The following is a 19,401-nucleotide window of genomic DNA, read 5'->3' on the forward strand; positions in this document are numbered from 1 at the left end:
CACCTCATCTGTGAAACACGGTGGTGGGGGTGTTATGGCCTGGGCATGTATGGCTGCTGGAGGTACTGGCTCACTTATCTTCATTGATGATACAACTGCTGATGGTAGTAGCATAATGAATTCTGAAGTGTATAGACACATCCTATCTGCTCAAGTTCAAACAAATGCCTCAAAGCTCATTGTCCGGCGGTTCATTCTACAGTAAGACAATGATCCCAAACATACTGCTAAAGCAACAAAGGAGTTTTTCAAAGCTAAAAAAAATGGTCAATGCTTGAGTGGCCAAGTCAATCACCCGATCTGAACCCAATTGAGCATGCCTTTTATATGCTGAAGAGAAAACTGAAAGGGACTAGCCCCCAAAACCAGCATAAACTGAAGATGGCTGCAATACAGGCCTGGCAGAGCATCACCAGAGAAGACACCCAGCAACTGGTGATGTCCATGAATCGCAGACTTCAAGCAGTCATTGCATGCAAAGGATATGCAACAAAATACTAAACATGACTACTTTCATTTACATGACATTGCTGTGTCCCAAACATTATGGTGCCCTGAAATGGGGGGACTATGTATAAACACTGCTGTAATTTCTACATGGTGAAACCAAAATGTATAAAAATGGCCTTAATTAAAATCTGACAATGTGCACTGTGATTTTTTTCTATTACAAATCTCAAATTGTGGAGTATAGAGGCAAATAAATAAATGATGGGTCTTTGTCCCAAAACATTATGGAGGGCATTGTATAAAACAGGATATTTGAAATACTCCAGTACATTATTGAAGAAACAGTGTTTGTAATTGTGAGAGAAAAGTCTTGGTGATTCGATGATTGTTCCATGTTCTATTGCAAAGGGCTTTCCCAGCTCTCAGTTAATTAGCCTCACGTACATGTCGAGCTGCTACCTTCTCCACCAGCAGTTTCCACAAAGTCAGCTTGTTACCATTTTCCTGGAATAGGTACTCCACATTCGTACCAGCCCACGTAGTAATTAGGTGTTCCACCATAATTCCCAACTCCACCAATCAGGCCAAATGTCACTGGCTGTTGGCGATAACTCCGGTGATAACCTAAAAAATCAACATCAGAAATTGATTACTGAATGTGTAGAAAGGAGCTGCAGATGCTGGTTTACACCGAAGATAAACACAAAATACTGGAGTAAAGGGCCTGTCCCACCAGCAGTCGATTGCATGCGTCTAGCGCGACCAAACGGAAGCGGTAAGTACGCGCAAAGTTCGCACGTGACGTAATTGACGTCATACTCACCAATGAGCTGGGCAGGAGGCAGGCCGACTGAATTTGGATGTCGCACGGCGTCGGGCGGTGAAGTCATCACGCAACGGCACGCCGAGCGGTGACGTCATCGCGCAATGCCACGCGCTAGGCGTACGCCGTCAAGACGCTGTGTACGACGTCAAGGCGCTGTGTACGTCCTCAATGTTGGCGCGCGGAATTTTCGGACAATGCGGGATTTTCGGAGCCCCGCGCGATGTCGGGACCAGCCCCGCACAACTCCATACCCCTCCGCGCTTGGAAGTGGGACCGGCCCCGCGTGGCCGTACGCCTCAAGCGACCATATTTGGTCGCGCTAGACGCATGCAATCGCATGCTGGAGGGACAGGCTCTTATCTCATCCCAAAGGCACGTGGGTGTGTTCGTTAATTGGTCTCTGTAAATTGATTTTGGTGTACATGGAATGGATGAGAAAATGGAATGATGTAACACTGGTGTGAATGGGTGATCGATTGTTGACGTGGACTCAGTTGGCCGAAGGACCTGTTTCTACACTGTATCTTTGAACTAAACTACACAGAGAGGACAAAGCTGTTCCTGACTCGGGTGGCGTTTTCAAGCTTTTGTATCTCCCACCTGACCGGAGCGGGTTGAAGAGGGAATGACCATGGTGGGATATCTTTGATTATGTTGGCTGTCTTTCCAAGGCATCAATGGTGTAGATGGAGTCAATGGTGGGGAGGCTGGTCTGTGTGATGGACTGAGCTATGTCCACGCCTTGCTGCGAATTTTTGCGGTCTTGGGCAGAGCTGTTCCCAAACCAAGATGTGATGCCACCCGACACTAAGCTTTCTATGGCACATCTGTAGAAGTTAATAAGAGTCACTGGAGATATGCAGAATTTCCTCAGGGAGTCAAGGCATTGGTGTGTCACTTCAGTAGGTTGGTCCATGACAGATTGTTGGTAATATTGACGCCAAGGAACTTGGAAGCACTCAACCATTTCTACTTTGCACCATCGAAGCTGACTGGGCATGTACTCCACCATGTTTCCCCAAAGCCAATAACTACCTCCTTCATTTGGCTGACATTCAGAGATAGGCTGTTGTCCTGACACCATGTTACTAAGTTCTCTATCTCGTTCCTGTACTCTTTGTCTTGTCATCGTTCGTGCTCCAACCCACAACATCTGCAAACATGTTGATAGAGTTAGAGTCAAATGTTGCCACCCAGTTGTGAGTGTACACATGACTTCTCCGTGGATTGTCACCTTATAACCATATAACCATATAATAATTACAGCACGGAAACAGGCCATCTCGGCCCTACAAGTCCGTGCCGAACAACTTTTTTCCCTTAGTCCCACCTGCCTGCAATCATACCATAACCCTCCATTCCATTCTCATCCATATGCCTATCCAATTTATTTTTAAATGATACCAACAAACCTGCCGCCACCACTTCCACTGGAAGCTCATTCCACACCGCTACCACTCTCTGAGTAAAGAAGTTCCCCCTCATGTTACCCCTAAACTTCTGTCCCTTAATTCTGAGGTCATGTCCTCTTGTTTGAATCTTCCCTATTCTCAAAGGGAAAAGCTTGTCCACGTCAACTCTGTCTATCCCTCTCATCATTTTAAAGACCTCTATCAAGTCCCCCCTTAACCTTCTGCGCTCCAGAGAATAAAGACCTAACTTATTCAAGGTCTTCCACCTTGTCGTGGTGGAGAAGCTTGTGTGGTCCTGAGAGCAATGCCATCTGGAGCTATGCTCCTGGTAGGGTCACCCATGGCGGTAAGGTCGAGGGGGAGGTCTCTCACGAAGAGCAAACCAACCAAGACCTCAACGGTGGAACAGGCAGAGGATGATCGCTGACTCTAGTGGAGCATCACATCGGCTGGGAAGGTGGATGAAGGCTGCAACAGAAAAGGGTCTCTGGTCGTCTTGGACTCCGTGCCACTGGATCCCGACCCAGATCTGTCAAGGACCGTGTAGTGGCTGTCTGTCTGTGCACCAGTCTCCCCACGTTAAACAAAGTCACGCACTGGCGTCCTCCATAAGAGGACAGTCATACTCGTTTCGAGGGACCGCCGATGATGATGATGATGGTACATCACTGGATGAAACATGACTGAAATGAGTTTGGTTGGGCTCACTCTAATTTCACCTTAAATATATAAACGGTGGAGACTCTTAGGCAGCAATAATGCAGAGATAAACCAAAACTAAGGGTTCAGGTCAATGATATTATATCAATGATCATAGACGTGAAATATTAACTCAGAACCATTTTGAAGCCATCATAGCAAATTGACACATTTTAACCTCAGCTTTTGAATTTGTGCAATAGAATTTGACTGATTACCTGGGATGACAGGCAGGGATGCAGGATATTCATGTGTTCCTGTCCTTCCTTCTAGGAAAGAATCAACAAACTGGCAGTGGTCCTCTCCTTTTCCCCAAGCATCACCAATGCTGTAAAATGTATCTGGAAAAGAGAGAGAATTGAAGATAATTGTGAGTTAATGTTACACACTGTTAATGCAGTGATAATCATTGGGCTGTGAGCCTGGGACTGTCAAACTAAGACAGAATATTCATAATCCAATCTTGTTCACTCTGAGGATTGATAACAATTTAGATTAACAATGAGTTGACAATTAAAATAACAGGTTGAAAGTTCCTCTGGTGGAGGAAGTGTTCTAACTCTTGATCTCAATCATGAGCTCAAGTCAATGGAGTGTGGTTTTTGGTTCATGAAATTACCTGAGAAGCAGCTAAGCTTTAACTTTAAACATTGGCCAGTTTAGATCTCCATCCATTTGTCAAAAACATTATTATTGTAAATCTTAAGCAAGGGATGAACTTTCAGTCCATCTATCTTTGAATTTATTTGGTACATTTTACCAAAGTGAAATCCTATTCCCTGACATAGAAACATAGAAAATAGGTGCAGGAGTAGGCCATTCGGCCCTTCGAGCCTGCACCGCCATTCAATATGATCATGGCTGATCATCCAACTCAGTATCCTGTACCTGCCTTCTCTCCATACCCCCTGATCCCTTTCGCCACAAGGGCCACATCTAACCCTCTTAAATATAGCCAATTAACTGGCCTCAACTACCTTCTGTGGCAGAGAGTTCCAGAGATTCACCACTCTCTGTGTGAAAAATGTTTTTCTCATCTCGGTCCTAAAGGATTTCCCTTTATCCTTAAACTATGACCCCTTGTCCTGGACTTCCCCAACATCGGAAACAATCTTCCTGCATCTCGCCTGTCCAACCCCTTGACATGAACGATCTGGTTTCTTCTTGAAATGCCTTAAGATATTTTTTTCCAGCTGGAGTAACTCAGCAGGACAGGCATCATCTCGGGAGAGAATGGGTGACGTTTCGGGTCGAGACCCTCGTTTCAGACTGTCCCGCTGAGTTACTCCAGCTTTTTGTGTCTACATTCGATTTAAACCAGCATCTGCAGTTCTTTCTTGCACATCTGTGCTAGTAATATGTTAATCCTTCCAGTGAAGACGTTACTGCTATATTTCCTTTTTTTATGATGTATTTTTATACTTATAGAATCACAGAAGTGGCGATCATTATGGCGATGCAAGCCCATCAGTTTAGTGTTGCAACTGACCAGCATTCTTTACACAGGAATGTACAACTTCATTGAAGCATGGGATATGGGGATGGGGCACTCACACTGTTCAAATTAAAACAACTCTTCAAACACGTGTCTTGGTTTGCCTGCAGCCAGCAACAATTTCATCAACTCTTACCATTTAAAACATTTACAACAAGATTGATTTCCTCCCTTCTGCAACATTGTTTGCGGCCAAAACATGTTCCTACCTTTCCACATATTCAATTCACAGCTCAATTCAAATATTAAAACAACATGCAGCCGTATTTGTGGTCTTCCTGACTATGCCTCAACACTACCAAGGTAATCTTAAAAGACCTTGTGAAAATCAACTCAACATTAAGGTTCCACATGTTCGAAGAAGGAAAGATATTTATCATCACCAAGCTTTTTTGTACAATTCTACGAATGGGCTCCAAACCATAGAATGGATCTACTTTACCTCAAAGACATGTTATTCATGGAAGCATGTCATTCAAGGATAGTTTTTAAGCCTACCACTGTTCGCAGTCTCTGTTACTGGAGAGAAATGTACAGAGTACAGTCTGAAGAAGGGTCTCGACCCGAAGCTTTGCCTATTCCTTCGCTCCATAGATGCTGCCTTACCCGCTGAGTTTCTCCAGCATTTTTGTCCACCTACAGAGTATCCAAAGCAAGTTTAAAGATATTGCCAAGATTGTAGAAGTTGTAGAGAACTACAATTATACCAGAAGGACATAGATGGCTAGATAATAGCAAATAGTATTTATTTCACGTAAATATTATGTCATTCTTTGGCTTGGGCCAAAGCAGAATAAGAATATTTGAGGGGGGACCTCATTGAAACATACAGAATAGCGAAAGGCTTGGATGTGATGATGTGGAGTGGATGTGGAGAGGATGTTTCCACTAGTGGGAGAGTCTAGGACTAGAGGTCATAGTCTCAGAATTAAGGCATCTTTTAGGAAGGAGATGAGGAGAAATGTCTTTAGTCAGAGGGTGGTGAATCTGTGGAATTATTTGCCACAGACGGCTGTGGAGGCCAAGTCAGTGGATATTTTTAAGGCAGAGATAGATAGATTCTTGATTAGTACGGGTGTCAGAGGTTACGGGGAGCAGGCAGGAGAATGGGGATGAGAGGGAGAGATAGATCAGCCATGATTGAATAGCGGAGTAAACTTGATGGGCCGAATGGCCTAACTCTATTCCTATCACTTATAAATCGTATGATATCTGTGTCGAACATGATGCCAAGATTAATTAATCTCGCCTGCCCACACATGATACATACCCTTCCATTCCCTGCATATCTATGTGGCTATGTTAAAAGCTTTTTAAATGCCACCATTTTATCTGCCTCTACCACCCACCCGAGCAGCTTGTTCCAGGCACCCACCTCAACCCTGTGTGACGTGCCCCCGCACATCTCCTTGAAACATTGGCTCTCTCACCTTGAAACTATGCTCTCCAGTCTTTGACATCTCCACCCTTGGAAAAAATGTTCAGAGTATTGTGTACTCGTCTAAATGGTGAATGATCTCATGGATTTGGAAAAGGTCCAGGGAGAGTTAAAGGAAAATTTTCCAGTTAAAGATTGTTAACTATTTATCCAGTCCCATTAGTTTAATATAGAACAGAGATATATCAGTAAAGATATAAAGGATTGAGGGTAAAGGACCACTATAAACCTATTTACAATAAAGGGCCTGCCCCACTTGGGATTCATTTGCGCGTTACGCAGGTGGCGCGCAACGATTTTGTGAATCCCAAAATCATGGGGCGCCGCGCGCAACCGCGCGTCACTGCCTACGTCACCACGCACCATGCGCGCGTAATGCAAGCTGTGCAGAATCACGTGCGCATCACGTCGCGCGTGTCGTGACGCGTAAATGATGCGCAAATGATGCGCAAATGACACCCAAGTGGGACAGTCCCTTAAAAACCCTGTCCCACTGTGCGAGTTCACCCAAGAGCTCTCCAGAGTTTAAAAAAAAATCAAAACTCGTGGTAAGCACGAAGAATGAACGTAGCGGGTACATCAGAGCTCAGGACATCTCTTAGCGCTAACGACAGGTACTCGGGAAACGTGGTAACTCGTGAAGATTTTTCAACATGTTGAAAAATGTCCACGAGTAAAATATACTCGGGGTGTAAAAATTTGATACTTTTTAACGTAGTCATACCGTAGTAGCTCGTGAGTTTATCGTAGTAGCTCGTGAGTTTACCGAAGTAGGATCTGGTGTCCTATATCACTATTGTATGTTCATGATTGAAATAAGAATACTCCGTATATTCATTACCTTTGAATTGTAGTTTTATGTAATCCTGCCATAATTTCTGAGTTCCATTTCACAATATCTATCAGACATACAGAATGTTGCAAGGTAATATTTTGCCCAAACGCAGTTGTATCTTTCTATCTCAATAAATATCACAAAATATGCCACTGTTTCAGCCACATTATGACAAAATATAGAATGTAGGTTATTTGTAATCAGTCACCCCATCCCAGAAACAACAGTACTTAAAGAAGAACATTTGTTTTACTAATTTACAAGCATGTACCATACATAGTCCGTTGATCCATATCCAGCATAATGTTGTGATAATTGCATAAAATGTATTATTGTCTAAGAAATTTGGTGTAGAATGATAATCCATCTCAGTACACATTTAGGCAAGTCCCAAGCTATAGATACTTTTCCCCCACCCCCAATCCCCCTCACCCGATCTTCATTGAACCTACCATTTGACCAATCTTTTACTCAGCTGCTGTAACATTTCCTTCCTATCAAAATCTCTGTGTAGCATCTCTGTCCCTATCTTCAAATTCCCACTTTGAAATAAAATACAAAGATTCCTTCTCTCCAGAGATGCTGCCTGTCCCGCTGAGTTACTCCAGCATTTTGTGTCTTTCATAGAGGTGTTGGCATGATAGGTGACATTTGATCATGTTATCTCTGGGACCAGATAAGATCAAGTCAGTCACCAAAGAGAAATTTCACCCATACTTTCCTCAGCTACCTTCCTTCGATTTACTGCCTCTCCCGGGAGATTATATGAATGCGTTATTTGGAAGAAGTATTTGCTGAGGCTATCATGCCTTAGTCTGTTTGTTAATTCCATATGTTTGGACACAACAAAATCTTTTGTCAACCATCCAACTTGCATCTCAAACTCTGATTTTGGGAAATAATAATTAAGTGCTTGTCAATCATGATGAATATTGCTAAAGTCAGACATGGATCTCAGCTATCAAAAGACTGGACAAGGTGGCATAGTGGCACATCACTGAGTTGCTGCCTTACAGCACCAGAGATCCAAGTTCAATTCGGACTATGCGTGCTGTCTGTGCGGAGTTTGCACGTTCTCCCACATGTGTTTTCGCCGGGTGCTCCGGTTTCCTCCCACACTCCAAAGACATGTCAGAGGTTGTGGGGAGAAAGCAGGAGAAAGGGGTGATAGATCAGCCATGATTGAATGGCAGAGTAGACTTGGTGGGCCGAATGGCCTAATTCTACTCCTATTCCTTACGACACGCAGGCTTGTAGGTTAATTGGCTTCTGTAAATTGTCCCAGTGTGTGGGATAGAACTAGTGTACGGGCGATCGCAGGTCGGCGCTGACTCGGAGGGCTGAAAGGTCTGTTTCCATGCTGTACCTCTAAACTAAACTCTTCTTTTCACATAACTCTCAGTTTCATACTTTTCATTTCATTTTACACTTCCTGTGCAGCTGTGAACTCTATCATCTGGCAAAGGAATAATTAAAAACATCACAATACACGCCAAGAGCTTAGATGAGGAGAAATTTGTCAAATGTGTTCAGGAAAGTTTCTTGAGGCAATATGTGGAGGACCCGACAAGGGGGAAGGTAACATCTGACCTACTCTCAGGAAATTGGAGACAATCGCCATGATTAGGCAGATGACTGAAGTATCTGTGGGCGAGTCCAACCACCACAGTTTGATTAGCTTTAAAATAATTATGCAAAAGAACAGGGCAAGCCCACAAGTTAAAGTTTAGTTTTTAGTTTAGTTTAGAGATAAACTGGGTCCACCAGGTCCAACCGACCAGCGATCCCCGCACATTAACACTATCCTACGCCCACTAGGGACAATTTTTACATTTACCAAGCCAATTAACCTACATACCTGTACGTCTTTGGAGTGTGGGAGGAAACCGAAGATCTCGGAGAAAACCCACGCAGGTCACGGGAAGAACGTACAAACTCCCTACAGACAGCACCCGTAGTCGGGATCAAACCCGCGTCTCCGGCGCTCCGTTCGCTGTAAGGCAGCGACTCTACCGCTGCGCCACCGTGCCGCCCCAAGATAGGCGCAAAATGCTGGAGTAACTCAGCGGGACAGGCTGCATCTCTGGAGAGAAGAAATGGGTGACGTTTCGAGTCTCAACCCGAAACGTCACCCATTCCTTCTCTCCACAGATGCGGCCTGTCCCGCTAAGTTACTCCAGCATTTTGGATCTACCTTTGGTTTAAACCAGCATCTGCAGTTACTTCATGCACAGTTAAAGTTCTGAATTGGGACAAGGCCAACTTTGATGTTATTAGACAAGAATTTGCTAAAGTTAATTGGAGTGGGATACTTGCAGGCCAAGGGATGTCCGGAAACTTGGATGCGTTCAATAGTGTGCTGGTTGGAGTTCAAGATATGCATGTTCCTGATAGAGTGAAAGGCCAGGCAGCTGGGATTAAGGGCTGACAAGAGAAATTGAGACTCTGGTCAAGAAAAGGGAGGCACTGGCATAGGCAGCTGGGATCAAATGTATCCCCAGAGGAGTTTAGGGGACTGAGAAGCATATTTACGAAGGAAATTAGGGGAGCAAAAAAGGGGGAAGGAGATAGCTCTGGCAGATAAAATTAAGGGCAATCCAAGGAGATTTTATCAATACAGTAATGGGCCTGTCCCACTTACGCGACTTTTCCGGCGACTGCCGGCACGCATCATAGGTCGTTGCACGTCGTCGAACATTTTCAACGTTGAAAATCCAGCGGCGACCAGAAAGACTCTACGACTCTTTGGGCGACTGAGGAGACGACTCACGACCACACATGCGACACCCTGGCGACCATGTCGCGGGGTGAAGCGTGTATGGTCGTGAGTAGTCGCCCAAAGAGTCGTACCTTGTTCTGGTCGCCGCTGGATTTTCAACACGTTGAAAATTATCAGCGACCTGCAACGACCTATGACGGGTGCCGGCATTCACCGAAAAAGTTGCGTAAGTGGGACAGGCCCTTAAAGGAAACAGGATAAAGCGAGAGTGAATAAGGCCCCTCAGAAACCAAAGCGGTTATCAATGTTGGAGCTGCAGGAGATAGGCAAGGTCCTCAATTAATAATTCCCGTTTTTACTGTGGAGAAAAACATGACAACAGAACTTGTGACAGTTAATGGAGATGTCTTGAAGACAGTCTGTATTGTGGTTGAGGTGGTACTGCACATCCTCACGGGTAGAAAAACTAGATACATTTCCCAGGCCTAATCAGATATATCCGAGGATGCTATGGGATGTCATGGAGTCATAGTGATACAGTGTGGAAACAGGCCCTTCGGCCCAACTCACCCAGACTGGCCACCAATGTCTCAGCTACCCTAGTCCCACTTGCCTGCGCTTGGTCCATAACCCTCCAAACCTGTTCTATCCATGTACTTGTCCAACTGTTTCTTATACGCTGGGATAGTCCCAGCCTCAACTACCTCCTCTGGCAGGTTGTCCCATACACCCACCACCCTCTGTGTGAAAAAGTTACCTGTCGGATTCCTCTTTTCCCCTTCACCTTGAACCAATGTCCCCTGGTCCTCGATTCCCGTACTCTGGGTAAAAGACTGTGCAGCTACCCGATCTATTCCTCTTATGATTTTGTACACCTCTATAAGACCCTCCCTCATCCTCCTACGCTCCATGGAATAGGGACCCAGCCTGCTCAACCTCTCCCTATAGCTCACACCCTCTAGTCCTGGTCACATCCTCGTCAATTACGGAAACTGACAAAGTCCTGTGTTAGATCCATGGACCACCATTAGACACGGGTGAGGTGCTGGATGACTGTAACGTGGCTAATCTTGTGCCTCTATTTAAGAAGGATAGCAAGAAAAAGCCCAGGAACTATAGACCATTGAGCCTAACATTTGCAATGTATAAAATTACGAGGGGAATTGATTGTCTTTTTCCCAGGATAACAGGACATAGGTTTAAGGTGAAAAGGGATAGATTTAAAAGGGTCAACGTTTTCACTCAGAGGGTGGTGGGTATATGGAACGAGCTTCCAGAGGAGGCAGTTGAGACAGGTGCTGTAACAACATTTAAAAGACACTTGGGCAGGTACCTGGATAGGAATGTGTACAGGGATAAGGGTCAAATGCTGGCAAATGGAACTAGCTTAGATGGGGCATCTCTGCTTGCACAGCGCAAAGGGCCTGTTTCCGTGCTATATGACCCTATGATAGTGGAGTCTGAGAGGAGAGTGAATTTGGATAAATGAAATTCTAAGAAGCCTATCATGGGTGAAAATTAAGGGGTCGCCATCTGTAACCAGAAGTTCAATAATTTGATGACATAAATTTAATTAGAGAAGGGTTTAAAAGGGACTTTAGAGAAAATAATGTACACAAGGGAGTTAGGGGTCTGGAGCCAGCAATTTGAAAGGCTGGAGTAACGCAGCAGGTCAGGGAACAAATCTGGAGAAAAAAAATAGGCGACGTTTCGTGTCCAGACCTAATCTTGAAACATATAAGATTATTAAGGGATTGGACACGCTAGAGGCAGGAAACATGTTCCCGATGTTGGGGGAAGTCCAGAACCAGGGGCCACAGTTTAAGAATAAGGGGTAGGTCATTTAGTACGGAGATGAAGAAAAACATTTTCACCCAGAGAGTTGTGAATCTGTGGAATTCTCTGCCTCAGAAGACGGTGGAGGCCAAATCTCTGGATTCTTTCAAGAGAGAATTAGATGGAGCTCATAAAGATAGCGGAGTCAAGGGATATAGAAACATAGAAACATAGATACATGGAAACATAGGAGATACAGTCCCTCGTGATGTTGATAAACGTCGATGAGCATTTCTTGTGCTGCAAACTATGAACCCACTGAATAGTTCTGGAAAAAGGTCTTGAATCTGAATTGCCATTTTAGGATAGGTAGACACCTTAGTCATAACTGCCACTTCCCTTGTCCTAAATTTATTTTACTCTTACCATTCCTTGGCTTGAGAAGAAATAGCTAATTAATTTAATCTTCCCCGTATATATGGTCCTAATTTCAGGTCAGTGGAAACATCTTTTCAATGTCTATTCATAAAGTCATACAGGACAGAAGGAGGTACAACTCGTGACCAAGATGACCCATCGAAGCTAGTTCCATTTGGCCGCATTTAGACAATATCCCTCTAAACATTTCCTACCCATGTCCCTATACAAGTGTCTTTCAAATGCTGTTATAGCACCTGCCACAACTACCTCCTCCAGCAGCTCAATCCAGATACCTTTTTTGAATCTTTTGGATTCTCATTAATTTTATCTGCCAGAGCTATGTCCTGCCCATTTTGGCCCTCCCCATGTATTTCTTAACTATGCTCTACAACCCCCTAAACTCCTCTAGGGATTCACTTGATTCCAGCTGCCTAAATCAAGCCCATGCCTCTGTAATTTTCCTGACCAGAGCCTCAATTTCTTTTTTCATTCAGGGTTCCATACTCCCAGCTGCCTTGCCCTTCCCTCAATTGGGAACATGCATTCCTTGAACTCTCAAGAGCACTCTTTTAAAAGCAATCCCAATTCGGACATCTCTTTGCCCGCAAACACCCTACTCCAATCAACTTTAGCAAGTTCCTGTCTAATGGCATCAAAGTTAACCTTGCCCCAATTTAATTAGTGAACCCGCCCTGTCCTTATCCACAACTATTTTACAGCTAATAGATATCCTGATCCCAAAACGCTCGCCCACCGATACTTCAGTCACAAGCCCTTCCCAATTTTCTAAGAATTCAATTCCTTCAAAAAGCTGAGGCTAAAGGGCCTGTCCCACGATGCGAGTTCACCCAAGAGCTCTCCCAAGTTATCAAACTCATTGTACTTCATCACGAGTATTTTTTTACTCTTGGAAATTTTTCACACTGTTGAAAAAACTTCACGAGTTTCCGCGTTTCCTGAGTACCTGCCGTTAGCATTACGAGCCGCTACGAGACATCCACGAGCTCCGACATACCCGCTACGTACATTCTACGTACTTACCAAGAGTTTGATTTTTTTTAAACTCGGGGGAGCTCTTGGGTAAACTCGCATTGTGGGACAGGCCCATAATGCCCCTGTCCCACATGTGATTTTTCAGTCGTCTGAAAATCCGGCAACTGGAACGGTGACCGTCAGAGTGGAACACACACACACGCACATCGCTTCATTCACCAGCCCGTTATGCAGGCGGGGGACAGGGCAAGTGGGGGGATCGCTATCTGAGTGAAATTCACACGGTGCAAAGCCAATGTGATACAGACACACACTGCAATGAACAGGAAGGTTGGCGCTGTAATTAAGACGGCTAAAGCACAGTGTACGGAAAGGGTCACTTAAGTCCTTTAAATGGGGGGGTGAAGGGGGGAGTGGAGGAGAAGGAGTGGAGCCAACTTTTAAGAAGCCAGAGATACACGGCTGTTATCCGGTGTAACATTACCGGTCGGTTATCCTTGGTTCTGGAAACTACTGCTTACGGGTTTTTTTTCCCAATGAACCAATGAAATTCACCGGTCAGCACCGGCTACAACCTAGGAGAACCTTTGACCTCCTGGCGACCCACTAGGATCACTAGAAGAAGGGTCTCGACCTGAAACGTCACCCATTCCTTCTCTCCGGGGATGTTGCCTGTTCCGCTGAGTTACTCCAGCTTTTTTGTCCATCTTCGGTTAAAGCCAGCATATTCGGGACAAAGATTAAACATGTGGCAAGTATGTTATTGCTGCCTTTGTGTCGGGGAAGGGGGAAAGTTGCAGTTGAATAATTTCCAATTTCCATTTCATTCCTTTTCGCTCTGTGCGATGCGGGCTGATCGATACCGCGTCGCTCGGCCATCTTTCATTCGTGCTCATGAGATTGATTTCAAGATGCTCAGATGATCTTCTAATGCACCCCGGGCCGTCTGTCCCCGTGGCCACGGCCGGGAGGGGGGGGGAGTGAATCACCCAGTGTGTGGGTCGGGGTCTGGGGGTCAGGGAGGGGGGAATCACCCTGGTGTGGGGGCGGGGTCTGGTGGCGGTGCATCGCGGTCAGTGACTCTTGGTGGGCGGAGGGACCAGACTGTCCCCAACCCCGCTCCACCCGGCTGTGTGTGTGTGTGTGTGTGTGTGTGTGTGTGTGTGTGTGTGAGCTGCCGACCCATAGCCCGTCATAGTGCGGCCACACAGGGAAGACGAGGCGGAGGGCGGCCGTGGCCGGACAGCGCTGACCCCGGGGGGGAGAGTGGGGGCTGTCCCGAGGGATGCGCTCTTTCGGCCGCTTACACCTTGGTGCTCGGGTTCAGAGTGACCAGTCACCCTCCAGCCCCGGGCGGTCTTGTGTGGGAAAATGATGACCCCCACCCCGTCTCCCCCGGCCAGTGATGTGATGGACGCACGGGACTGGACCAATCGCTGACAAGTCCCGCCCCCCGGCAACGTCATGTCCGTTATTTGGCTTTTCGACATTGCGCCCTTTCGGTCAGTTGGCTTTTAGGCGTCCCGGCCTTTTGGTTATTTGGCTTTTCAGCGTTGCGTCCGTTCAGTTATTTGGCTTTTCTGCTTTGTTTCCATTCTGTTATTTGGCTTCCACTTCTTTGCTTCGGCTTCTGGTCCTTTGATGCCTCGTCCGCACACGATGATACCTAATCCATATATACTACCATATATGCAGGTGGCAATGTAATCACACTAGCGAGCTACATTTAGATATGAACATTCCTATGCACATATCTAGAAATGTTCAAAAGTACACAAAATTGCTGGGGAAACTCAGCGGGTGCAGCAGCATCTATGGAGCGAAGGAAATAGGCGCCGTTTCGGGCCGAAACCCTTCTTCAGACTGATGGGGGGTGGGGGGGGGAAAGAAAGAAGGAAAAGGGGAGGAGGAGGAGGAGGAGGAGCCCGAGGGCGGGCGGATGGGAGGGTGGGAGGAGACAGCTAGAGGGTTAAGGAAGGGGAGGAGACAGCAAGGGCTAGCCAAATTGGGAGAATTCAATGTTAATGCCATAAGGACGCAAGGTCCCCAGACGGAATATGAGGTGCTGTTCCTCCAATTTCCGCTGTTGCTCACTCTGGCAATGGAGGAGACCCAGGACAGAGAGGTCGGATTGGGAATGGGAGGGGGAGTTGAAGTGCTGAGCCACCGGGAGGTCAGGTAGGTTATTGCGGACTGAGCGGAGGTGTTCGGCGAAACGATCGCCCAACCTACGCTTGGTCTCACCGATGTAAATCAGCTGACATCTAGAGCAGCGGATGCAGTAGATGAGGTTGGAGGAGATACAGGTGAACCTTTGTCGCACCTGGAACGACTGCTTGGGACCTTGAATGGAGTCGAGGGGGGAGGTGAAGGGACAGGTGTTGCATTTCTTGCGGGTTCATGTTCATGTTCATGTTCATGTATCTTAGCATGAATGCATCCTTGTGTATATGAAGACACATCTGGATTTCTGTGCATTCATGTATTTGTCTTGAGAATGTAGTAATTGTGCAAGGGATATAACAGAGTTTATTTGTTCCCCTGGTTGCTTACCTTTCAGTCCTTCAGCTAGGAAGATCTTGTATCGAAGTGAGTTGCAAAGTACCACACCAACAAACTTGCGATACCAGGTTCGCTTCACATACTGCTTTCCCTCGCATTCGCTGGAAGACGGTTCATAATTGAATGTAAAGGGAATCCAAATCGGCTCACCTCCTGCAGAGGACAAACACAGTGTGCAACGTTCTTGAGATTGCCGCTTTCAATACAATATACATACCCAGCTCTCAATATGTATCTATTTAGCATCTGCTCATCCACATGATATTCCTCTCCTTTTATGAACCCGACTGCAATAATGAGGCAATTTCATTAATAGCTGTGACATCTTGGAAAACATTCCAAGTTGCAGCAGACAGCGTTGGCCGCTGTTGCACACAGCAAGTCACCAAATGAGTCACCCTTCCAGACTATCTGTTTGACATCTGTTTGTCTACAGTTCGTTGATAGCTTTTCGTGATATTTGGGAAAAGCGAGGATTTATGTCAGGAAACTGAAAACTGCTTTCCAGAGGCCCAATGATAAAATGGAGGGAAGTGGAACTGCAGAGGCTGCTTTAGCAAAAAAAAAACAACACAGAGTGCTGGAGTAACTGGGTGGGTCAGACAGTAACTCTGGGGAACATGGATGTGACGTTTTGGGTCAGGACCCATCTTTAGATTGATTGTGGTAGGGGGAGAGAAAGCTGAACAAAAGGTGGGGGTGGGACAAGGCTAGTCAACTAATAGGTGAAGACAGGCCTTTCATTGTCCAACCATCTGCCAAAGGCCAGAGTTAAAAAGACAAAACGTGTGAGAGAGGCAAATGAAAGGGGGGGAATTCAATGTTCTTGCCATCGGCTTGTAACGTGATTAAGAGATTGAATTCTTCACTTTCAGTTCAAGCCTTTGCCAATCAAATCGCCCTCACGTTAACATAGAAACATAGAAAATAGGTGCAGGAGGAGGCCATTCGGCCGTTCGAGCCAGCACCGCCATTCATTGTGATCATGGCTGATCGTCCCCAATCAATAACCCGTGCCTGCCTTCTCCCCATATCCCTTGACTCCACTAGCCCCTAGAGCTCTATCTAACTCTCTCTTAATTCTATCCAGTGATTTGACCTCCACTGCCCTCTGTGGCAGGGAATTCCACAAATACGTTCCCCACCCCCACCACCACCTTACACTCAATTGCATCAGCTATCACTTGCCAGGCATGCCGTGCCCCCAGCCTTTCCTCTCTCCCACAATCAGACTGAAGAAGGTCCCAACCCACAATCCATGTTTTCCAGAGATGCTGCCTAAGCCACTAAGTCTCTCCAGCATTTTGTGCTTTCTCTCATAAAATGAGTTCTACAAGTAATCAGTGACCATGCGTGAATGCTTATTTCAATACAGAGCCAAAGTGGGCGATGCATAGATACAAGGTGCAAGGAGGAGGCCATTCGGCCCTTCAAGCCATTGTGATCATGACTGATCATCCACAATCAGTACCCCGTTCCTGCCTTCTCCCCATATCCATCGATTCCGTTAGCCCTAAGAGCTCTATCTAACTCTCTTTTGAATGCATCCCGTGAAACGGCCTCCACTGCCTTTTGTGGCAGAGAATTCCACAAATTTACAACCCTCTGTGTGAAAAAGGTTTGCCTCATCTCAGTTCTAAATGGCCTACCCCTTATTCTTAAACTGTGGCCCCTGGTTCTGGACTCCCCCAACATCGGGAACATGTTTCCTGCATCTAGCGTGTCCAATCCCTTAATAATTTGATATGTTTCTGTAAGATCACCTCTCATCCTTCTAAACTCCAGTAAATACAAGCCCAGTCGTTCCATTTTTTCATCATATGACAGTCCCGCCATCCCGGGGATTAACCTCGTGAACCTACACTGCACTCCCTCAATAGCAAGAATGTTCTTCCTCAAATTAGACCAAAACCGCACACAATACGCCAGGTGTGGTCTCACCAGGGCCCTGTACAACTGCAGATGGACCTCTATGCTCCTATACTCACCTCCTCGCGTTATGAAGGCCAACATGTCATTAGCTTTCTTCACTGCCTGCTGTATCTGCATGCTTACTTTCATTGACTGATATACAAGGACATCCAGGTCTCGTTGTACTTCCCCTTTTCCTAACCTGACATCGTTCAGATAATAATCTGCCTTCCTGTTCTTGCCACCAAAGTGGATAACTTCACATTTATCCACATTATACTGCATCTGCCATGCATCTGCCCACTCACCCAACTTGTACGAGGGTAAAAGGGCTATCTTGGGATCCCATGGAAAAACTAGGAGAGGTAACATGAATTTTAACAATGGTAAGATTTTAGAGTCCATTATTAAGGATGAGGTTTCGGGGTATTTGGAAGCACACAATAAAATAGGCTGAAGTCAGCATAATTTTGTGAAAGGTAGATCTTGCCTGACAAATCTGTTGGAATTCTTTGAGGAAATAAATAGCAGGATTGCCAAAGGAGAGCCAGTGGATGTCGTCTACTTGGGTTTCAGAAGGCCTTTGATAAGGTGCCACACTTGAGGCTGCTAAGGAAAGTGAGAGCCCACGGTATCAGAGGGAAGAAACTGGCATGAAACGAAGATTGGCTGAATGGCAGAAGACAAAATGTGGGAATAAAGGTGGCTTCTTCTGGTTGCCTGCCAGTGATGAGTGATGTTCTGCAGGGGTCGGTCTTGGTCTACTGTTCTTCACGATGTATATCAATGATTTGGACGAGGGAATTGAAGGCTTTGTGGCCGTTTGCAGATGAAACGAAGACAGGTGGAGGAGCAGGTAGTGTAGAGAAAGCAGGGAGTCTGCGGAAAGACTTAGACAGGTTGGGAGAGTGGGCAGAGAAGTGGCAGATTGAATACAGCGTAGCAAAGTGTGGAGTCATGCATTTTGGTAGTAGGAATAATGTAGGATTCCAATAAATGGGGAGTGAATTCAGGAATCAGAGGTGCAAAGAGACTTGGAAGTGTTGGTGCAGGATTCCCAAAAGGTTCGTTTGTGGGTTGAATCTGTAGTAAGGAACACAAATGCAATGTTAGCATTCATTTCAAGAGGACTAGAATGTAAATGAAAGCAGGGATCTAATGCTGAGACGTTATAAGGCCCTGGTCAGACTGCATTTGGAGTATTGTGAGCGGTTTTGGGCCCCATATCTCAGGAGGGATGTGCTGGTGTTGGAGAGGGTCCAGAGGAGGTTTACAAGAATGGTCCTGGGGATGATTGGGTTAATGTATGATAACTGTTTGATGGTTCTGAGCCTGTACTCACTGGAGTTTAGAATGAGGGGGGATCTCATTGAAACTTAACAAATAATGAGAGGCCTGGATATAGTGGATGGGTCGGGGATGTTTCCAATAGTGGGAAAGTCTAGGACCAGAGGGTACAGTCCCAGAATAAAAGGATGTAGCTTGAGAAAGGAAATGAGGAGGAATTTCTTTAGCCAAAGGGTGGGTGAATCTGTGGAATTCATTGCCACAGATTGCTATGGAGACTGTATTTTTTTAAGCAGAGATTGACAAGTTCTTGATTGGTAAGGGTGTCAAGGGCTATTGGAGATGGCAAGAGAATGGGGTTGAGAGGGAAAGATAGATCAGGCATGATGGCTGAGTAGACCAGTTGGCCAAACTCTGCTCTTATTACTTTTGAAAAACAAATGAGTCAATGGGATCTAAGGGAAGCGGGAAAGACGAATCTAGTGATTTGGGAAGTATCAGACAAACTAACTGAGGTACAAAAAACCTTAGACGGATGCTATTTGACAACAGTAAATAATAATTGTATACCATATAAT

The 19,401-nt window shown here is 45.7% G+C and overlaps 1 protein-coding gene across 3 annotated transcripts in view; it reads right to left on the reverse strand.

Annotated features, from left to right (window-relative positions):
• Positions 1–655: 655 nt before the first annotated feature.
• The window catches only part of fndc1 (fibronectin type III domain containing 1), a 215,133-nt gene continuing 196,387 nt past the window's right edge, over positions 656–19,401 (reverse strand). For all 3 annotated transcript variants that reach the window (XM_033025078.1, XM_033025077.1, XM_033025076.1), the window contains exons 20-22: positions 15,617–15,778; positions 3,606–3,728; positions 656–1,074 (exon numbers count right to left, since the gene is read on the reverse strand). In XM_033025078.1, the coding sequence (XP_032880969.1) occupies positions 944–1,074; positions 3,606–3,728; positions 15,617–15,778 (416 nt within the window). In that variant the 3' untranslated portion in view covers positions 656–943. The remainder of the gene's footprint in view (positions 1,075–3,605; positions 3,729–15,616; positions 15,779–19,401) is intronic.

This window comes from Amblyraja radiata, chromosome 8, assembly GCF_010909765.2.
Source record: "Amblyraja radiata isolate CabotCenter1 chromosome 8, sAmbRad1.1.pri, whole genome shotgun sequence".
NCBI classification, from domain to species: domain Eukaryota; kingdom Metazoa; phylum Chordata; class Chondrichthyes; order Rajiformes; family Rajidae; genus Amblyraja; species Amblyraja radiata.